At 55.1% G+C, this 7,862-nt stretch overlaps 2 protein-coding genes across 2 annotated transcripts; both read left to right on the top strand.

Moving 5' to 3' along the window:
- The first annotated feature begins 43 nt into the window (after nucleotides 1-43).
- On the top strand, nucleotides 44-6,646 carry LOC120454969 (putative vitellogenin receptor). The gene is made up of 5 exons (XM_039640750.2): nucleotides 44-561; nucleotides 739-1,152; nucleotides 1,223-3,772; nucleotides 3,840-6,268; nucleotides 6,338-6,646. The coding sequence occupies exons 1-5, from the start codon at nucleotides 246-248 to the stop codon at nucleotides 6,506-6,508; spliced, it is 5,880 nt and encodes a 1,959-aa protein (XP_039496684.1). The 5' UTR covers nucleotides 44-245; the 3' UTR covers nucleotides 6,509-6,646.
- Nucleotides 6,647-6,886: 240 nt separating this feature from the next.
- On the top strand, nucleotides 6,887-7,617 carry LOC120454970 (protein CutA homolog). Its single transcript, XM_039640751.2, has one exon. It carries the CDS (start codon nucleotides 6,980-6,982, stop codon nucleotides 7,568-7,570), a length of 591 nt encoding a protein of 196 aa, XP_039496685.1. The 5' UTR covers nucleotides 6,887-6,979; the 3' UTR covers nucleotides 7,571-7,617.
- Nucleotides 7,618-7,862: the final 245 nt, after the last annotated feature.

Genomic DNA, 7,862 nt, shown 5'->3' on the forward strand with positions numbered 1-7,862 from the left:
TCCTTTTCCAAGGCACTGCGATCGACATGGTCCATTGGAACTGAACGGTTTCCCTCGTTCAATTCGCTTTCAGCTTTCCAAGCTGCAAGCCACACTTTCTGTTTCCCAGTCCCCCGTTTTAATTACAATTTACCAGTCCTGCGTGTTAAACATCATTTAAATTGTGTGTGTTTCGTGTTGCATGTGCTAGGCCGAGCACCAGTTGCCCCCCCAGCGAGCAAAGGAACCGGCTAGAGAGCCTAAAGATGACCGCCAGCCGGCGAGGATTCAACCTAACCTCGCAGACACGCGCTCACACCACCAGTGGCACCAGTGGCTCACCGTCCAGTGGATACGAAAATTGCCAGAGAACACATCTGATCATCCATGGACGCCACGTGGCCATCTCGCTGCTCGTGCTCCTGGGCATTTGCGGTGCTACTGCTGCCGGCACGCCGGGATCTGCGGACACGCGGTGCGATGCGGGACAATTCCAGTGCAGAGACGGCGGCTGCATCTTACAGGCGAAGATGTGCGACGGACGCGGAGACTGCAAGGACGGCTCGGATGAATTGGACTGCGGTGAGCATGGGGTGGCTCAGACAGGACAGACCTGTTCCGCTGGTTACGCAATCCTAGCTAGAGATACTATATCCTCATATTCCTAATTTGTCAATTTTCATGTAAAAATCAATGGTTATTCACTCCAATCTTATAGTATTATTACCATATTATCTTCATTTCAAACCGGATATCCAGACTACCGACTGTGCCGACCGCCACATTGGTTCCCGTGTGCCCAGCCACACGGAGCCTGCCTGGCAGCGGAACTAATGTGCAACGGCATCGACAACTGTCCCGGCGGCGAGGATGAGCTCAACTGCCCGGTGCGGCCAGGATTCCGATTTGGAGACACCGCTCATCGCATGCGCAACTGCAGCAAGTACGAGTTCACGTGCCAGCAGGATCGCACCTGTATACCCATTGACTTCATGTGCGACGGCCGCGTGGATTGCACTGACAAGTCGGATGAGGTGGCCGGCTGCAAGCAGGCGGAGGCCACCTGCTCCGTCGAGGGACATCTCTGCGCCAACGGACGGTGCTTGCGGCGAAAACAGTGGGTCTGCGATGGCGTGGACGATTGCGGCGATGGAAGCGATGAAAAAGGATGCCGTGAGTCACAATTTTTGTTGAACACTCCAAGCACGATCTTCTTGAACCATGCGATGATCCTTCGTTTCAGTAAATCTATGTGAGCCACAGAAGGGGAAATTCCTGTGCCGGAACCGAGAAACCTGTCTGGTCCTGAGCGAAGTGTGTGATGGGCACAGCGACTGTTCCGACGGCAGCGATGAGACCGAGTTCTGTCACTCAAAGCCGGACTGCGAAACGAAGAAGTGTCCGCTGGGAGCCAAGTGCCACATGATGCCCACCGGCGGAGCCGAATGCTTCTGCCCTAAGGGATTCCGGCAGGCCAAATTCGAGGACAAGTGCGAGGACATTGACGAGTGCAAGGAGCAAGATGATCTGTGCAGCCAGGGATGCGAGAACACATCGGGTGGTTATCAATGCGTCTGTGATGCGGGCTATTTGCTGGACAAGGATAATCGCACGTGTCGCGCCATCGTTCATGGCTCCATAGAACAGCAGCCCCTTCTGCTGTACACCACCCAAATGACGATTATGGGAATGCATCTGCGCGAGGACAACGTGCGTAATCATGTCTACCAGGTGGCCGGGAATCTGAGCAAGGTCATTGGCGTTGCCTACGATGGCAGCCACATCTATTGGACCAACATTCAGAACGAAGCGGAGAGCATTGTGAAGGCAAACGGAGACGGTTCGCATGCGGATATCCTGCTGACCTCCGGCCTGGATGCACCAGAGGACTTAGCTGTGGACTGGCTGACGCAAAACATCTACTTTTCGGACAACATAATGCGGCACATAGCCGTCTGCTCCCACGATGGCCTGAACTGTGCCGTTCTGGTTACCCAGGATGTCCATCAGCCGCGATCACTGGCTCTTTGGCCACAAAAGGGCTTGATGTTCTGGACAGATTGGGGTGAGAAGCCCATGATAGGGCGCGCATCCATGGACGGCAGTCGGTCGCGACCCATTGTCAGCGACAATATCGAATGGCCGAATGGCATTGCGTTGGACATGCACCAGCAAAGGATCTACTGGGTGGATGCCAAGTTGGGAAGCGTTCAAACTGTTCGACCCGACGGCACTGGTCGACGCACGGTGCTGGACGGCATGCTGAAGCATCCGTATGGCCTGGCCATATTCGAGGATCAGCTGTACTGGTCAGATTGGGCCACGAAGAGTGTGCATGCCTGCCACAAGTTCTCCGGCAAGGATCATCGCATCCTGGCCAAGGATCGCACCATTTACGCCGTTCACATCTATCATCCGGCCAAGCAGCCCATCTCGCCACATGGTTGCGAAAATGCCAAGTGCTCGCACCTGTGCCTGCTGGCCGAACCCGAAATTGGTGGTCACAGCTGCGCCTGTCCGGATGGCATGCGACTGGCGCCGGATCAGCAGCGCTGCATGCTGATGGAGAAGCGCCAACGGTTGTACATTGGCCTGGGCCAGGTGCTCCTCGAGATCGAGCACACCGCCTTTGGCCGCCATCAGGTGAGCAAGTCATACACGCTGCCCTGCTTGATCAACGAAATGGTCTACAACCGCATCAATGGCACCCTGTTAATCGCGGACAATGACCAGCGATTGATCCTGGAGTTTCAGCCAGAGGACCGCGAGACCAACGTCCTGGTCCGCGCCAATCTCGGCAATGTGAGTGCCCTGGCCTTCGATCATCTGAGCAGGAATCTGTACTGGGCGGACACGGAGCGCGGTGTAATTGAGGTGCTCTCCCTGCAGACGCGCCATCGTGCCCTGATCCGCTTCTTTCCGGGCCAGGAGGTGCCCATTGGACTCACTGTCATGCCCGCAGAGGGTTACCTGTATGTTGTGCTCAAGGCCAAGCGGCACAGCCACATCGACAAGATACCGCTGAGCGGCAAGGGCGAACAGGTGCATGTATTCGAGGACGATCTGGGCGATGATGACATCAAGCTGGTCACCGATTATGAGACCCAAACCCTCTTCTGGTCGGACAGCGATCTGGGCAGGATTAGCTACTCGAATTACAGGGTGCCGCACAGTCAAATATTCCGGGGCAAGCTTCGGCGTCCCTATAGCCTGGCCATGGTCCATCACGATCTGTTCTGGAATGAATTGGGCGCGCCAAGGATTTACTGGACGCACAAGAGCAATATGGGACCCCGAAAGGTGATCGATATAATGGAGAAGGGCGATCCCGCTGCCATCCTGCCGTACGTGCCCGTGGCCATGCCCAATGGTATACCGCTGGCCGCCAGCTCGCCCATCGGCCTGGAATCGCATCCCTGCCAGCTGCAGAATGGCGGTTGTTCGCACATCTGCGTGGGCGAGGGTCCCTACCACTCGATCTGCCTGTGTCCGGCCGGATTCGTTTACCGTGATGCGGGCAATCGCACCTGCGTGGAAGCTCTGGACTGTGAGTTCCGTTGCCACAGTGGCGAGTGCCTCACCATGAATCACCGCTGTAACGGACGACGCGATTGCGTGGACAACTCGGATGAGATGAACTGCGACGCGGATCATCGCCGCAAGCCGAAAGTTCACTGCTCGCCCAGCCAGTTCGCCTGCCACAGCGGGGAGCAGTGCGTCGACAAGGAGCGACGATGCGACAACCGCAAGGATTGCAACGACCATTCGGATGAGCAGCACTGCGAGAAGTTCGGTAAGCGAATCGAAAAGCACTTGAGTGGTGTTTATAGCGAATAATTTAATGAACACTCCCTTCACAGACAAGACGAAGAAGTGCCATGTCCATCAGCATAGCTGCGACAATGGAAAGTGCGTGGACTCGAGCCTGGTCTGCGATGGTACCAATGACTGCGGCGACAATTCCGACGAGATGATGTGCGAGGCGACATCGCGTTGCGAACAGGGAATGTTCCAATGCGGCAGCGGATCCTGCATAGCGGGCACCTGGGAGTGCGACGGACGAATCGATTGCAGCGACGGATCCGACGAGCACGACAAGTGCGCCCATCGCAGCTGTCCGCCAGACATGCACCGCTGTCTGCTGGGTCAGTGTCTGGACCGGAGTCTGGTGTGCGATGGCCACAACGACTGCGGCGATAAGTCCGACGAACTGAACTGCGGTACGGACTCATCCACGGTGAACATATCCTGCGCGGAAGATCAGTTCCAATGCACGAGCAATCTAAAGATCTGTCTGCCGTCTGCGGTGCGCTGCAATGGCACCACCGAGTGTCCACGCGGCGAGGATGAGGCCGACTGCGGGGATGTGTGCAGCATCTATGAGTTCAAGTGCCGCTCCGGGCGACAGTGCATCCGGCGGGAGTTCCGCTGCGATGGTCAGAAGGACTGCGGCGACGCCAGTGATGAGTTGAGCTGCGAACTGGAAAAGGGCAATCACAATCAAAGTCAAATTCAACCATGGAGCACCTCCAGTCGCGCCTGCCGGCCACATCTCTTCGATTGCCAGGACGGCGAGTGTGTGGACTTGTCGCGGGTGTGCAACAATTTTCCGGACTGCACCAACGGCCACGACGAGGGACCCAAGTGCGCCACCGCCTGTCGATCCGGTTCGGGTCGCCAGGTGTGCCAGCACAAGTGCCGGGCAACACCAGCCGGCGCAGTGTGCTCCTGCTTCGATGGCTATCGCCTGGACGCGGATCAGAAGAGCTGTTCGGACATTGACGAGTGCCAGGAACAGCAGCCATGCGCCCAGCTGTGCGAGAATACCCTCGGCGGCTATCAGTGCCAGTGCCATGCGGACTTTATGCTGCGCCAGGATCGGGTTAGCTGCAAGAGTCTTCAGTCCGGCGCCACGCTGCTCTTCAGCAGCTTCAACGAAGTGCGCAACCTGAGCGAACAGCCCGTAATGCTCAATGTGGCCTGGTCGGCGAACGATTCACGGATCACCGGTTTCGATGTGGACATGCACCGTCAAATGGGTTACTTTTCCGCCGAGGACGAGGGCATCGTCTACCAGGTCGATCTGCAAACGAAGTTGATAACGCGGGCACTGGGCCTGCCGACACCGACAAAGCTCTCCGTGGATTGGGTCACTGGCAATGTATATGTGCTGAGTGGGGCGCAGGAGATCCAAGCGTGCAGTTTCGAGGGTCGCATGTGCGGCAGAATAGTGCACGTGAAGAGTCCCAAGCACGTGAAGCATCTGGCTGTGGATGGCTACCACGGCAGAATCTTCTACATAGTCATACGCACCGAGGGCTATGGCCAGACGAGCTCGGAGATTCACATGGCCCGGCTGGACGGCAGTCGCCGTGATATGCTGCTGCAGCGGGGCGAAAGCTTTATGACCGCCCTGACCACCGATCCGCATCAGCAGCTATTGTACTTTGTGGACCAGCATACACGCACCCTGGAGAGGATTAGCTATAGATTTAAAATGGGACCCTTGCGCCGGCCGGAGATCATGCTGCAGAAGTCCAATGCCCTGATGCACCCATCCGGGCTGAGTGTGTACGAGAATAACGCGTTCATCGTGAACCTGGGCTCCGTGGAGGCGGTACAGTGTGCCCTCTACGGATCACGCATCTGTCACAAGATCAGCCTCAACGTGCTCAACGCCCAGGACATTGTGGTGGCGGGCAAGTCGCGTCAGCCACAGAAGCTGTCGCATCCCTGCGGCCATGCCCACTGCCATGGACTGTGCCTGCAGGCGGACTACGGTTACGAGTGCATGTGCGCCAATCGGCTGGTTGCCGAAGGCGAACGTTGTCCCCATGGCTCCGGCAATGAGGTGGCCGTATTGGGTGCGGTCAACAGCCTAGAATTGGAGCAGGAGCAGCACGGCCACTTTCACTGGCTGATGGCACTATTCGTGCTGGCCGCCGGATCACTGATCGCCGCACTCGGGTACATGTACTATCAGTACCGGAAGCGCGGCCACACGGATCTCAACATTAACATGCATTTCCAGAATCCGCTGGCGACGCTCAGCGGCACCAAAGGGTTCATGGAGCACGAACGCGCCGAGGCAGGAGTCGGTTTCGCCCCAGAAACGGGCACGGTATCCAGCCGCGGCAGCAACGACACATTCACCACCACCACCACCACCTCGTCCTCGTTCGTGGCTCAGCAGTTTAGTGTGCCGAATGCGCTACAGCGATTGCTCCGGCCACGGCAGGCGGCGTCCGGCGATCCGATGGCTCAGGAATTGCTTCTCGAGAGCCCCAGAGTAAGTAGCCAGGGGGATCAGGAGGCCGCGGAAGGTATGTGATGATTCCCATTACCCTCCGATCCACAGGAAAGCAACCTACATTCGGTGGACGGAGGCTTTGGTGGATGCGGAGGCGGAGTTGGACGGCAGGTGCCGGACATCCTGGTGGCTGACATGGACGACGATGCCGCCAAGTCAGGCGGACAGTTCGGGGGACATTACGCAGGCGATGATGCGAATGCACGATTTATGCCGTAAATGAGAAAATGCTGTTGCAGCCGTTTATTGTTTAATATCCATGTATTTATTGTAGCTTTAAAATGATATTGTATTTAAATGTTAATTGGTATTTGGTGTTTATAAGGCTGGCTAAATATTAAAAACTAATTCAAACAATGTGTATTCTTTTAACGTTGTCATCTTGTGGGCCAAACAAGAAATTATAATATGAAAATCTTAAAATTTCTTTAAAATAGTTTAAATATTTAACCGTTACATTTTCCTTCAAAAAAACCGCTAGCATTTAAACCTAACATACTGCTTAATATGTTAACCACACTTGGCTCGTGCGCAGCACCCTAATGTTAAACATCGCATTCGAATTTGGCCGGAAAGTAGCCAGAGCGCGCATCCCAAGCGACAGGCAGTCTGGCAACGCCGCCGGCTGTAGCACTTCGTTTTTGTGTCTTTACTTATTGTCTTGTTTTCCGCTGTGCAAAGTGCATCTGAATGCAATATCGGATCTGTGCAAGGTTCTTGCCCTTTCGCTGGTCGCTGGTGCGCAACCTGTTGATCGCTGCCAGCGTCACCACCGCCATCGCAGTCCCGCCGGCATTTGCCACAGCGAGCAGTCGCGAAAGTTGCTTCTCTTCCAGTGCCGCCAGCTCCAATTCCACTCCCACTTCCAGTGCCTGCTCCAAGATGGGCGACCAACCGGCGGCGGCAGAGGGATCCTCAGGAGCCGGGGAGTTCGCCTACCAGGCGGGCAGCAGTTCGGTGGCATTTGTGACCACTCCGGATCGGGAGTCCGCCAAGAAGCTGGCCCGCAGCATCATCGAGCGTAAATTGGCCGCCTGCGTGAACATTGTGCCCCAAATCGATTCCATCTACATGTGGGAGGGCAAGGTCACCGAGGACTCCGAGTACCTGATGATGGTCAAGACGCTCACCAGCCGCATCGACGACCTGACCAAGTTCGTCCGCGAGAATCATCCTTATAGCGTCGCCGAGGTCATCTCGCTGCCCATCCAAAATGGCAATCCACCGTATCTCAATTGGATCGCACAGACGGTGCCTAAAAAGGTCGAGAGCCAAGACTAATTTGAATTTTTATCCATTTAATGGAAATTAAACGGTTATCTAAAGCAGCAATATGTGTTTATTTTTTTTTTTAAATCACAAGGGCGGCATTTTTCAGCGTTGCCACTCTTTGGAAGACGGTTTATGTTTTTATACAAAAAAAATTTTTTTTTTTAAATGGCTTGGAAAATAAACAATAAATTTTTGGTTCGTTTAAAAAGATTAATTGTTCTGTTTAAAAAGCAGCCGAACATTTTACTACGCGGTTTCACGTTCTACCAATAAATTTAAACAATTAAAATATCATCACTTG

This window comes from Drosophila santomea, chromosome X, assembly GCF_016746245.2.
Source record: "Drosophila santomea strain STO CAGO 1482 chromosome X, Prin_Dsan_1.1, whole genome shotgun sequence".
In the NCBI taxonomy this organism is placed as follows: domain Eukaryota; kingdom Metazoa; phylum Arthropoda; class Insecta; order Diptera; family Drosophilidae; genus Drosophila; species Drosophila santomea.

Bases quoted from the DNA above. Each gene is read 5' to 3' on its own strand.
- LOC120454970 (XM_039640751.2), top strand. From the start codon at position 6,980: ATGCAATATCGGATCTGTGCAAGGTTCTTGCCCTTTCGCTGGTCGCTG.
- LOC120454969 (XM_039640750.2), top strand. From the start codon at position 246: ATGACCGCCAGCCGGCGAGGATTCAACCTAACCTCGCAGACACGCGCT. The intron at 1,153-1,222 runs GTGAGTCACAAT...CCTTCGTTTCAG, and splicing joins AAGCGATGAAAAAGGATGCC to TAAATCTATGTGAGCCACAG. The intron at 3,773-3,839 runs GTAAGCGAATCG...CTCCCTTCACAG, and splicing joins GCAGCACTGCGAGAAGTTCG to ACAAGACGAAGAAGTGCCAT.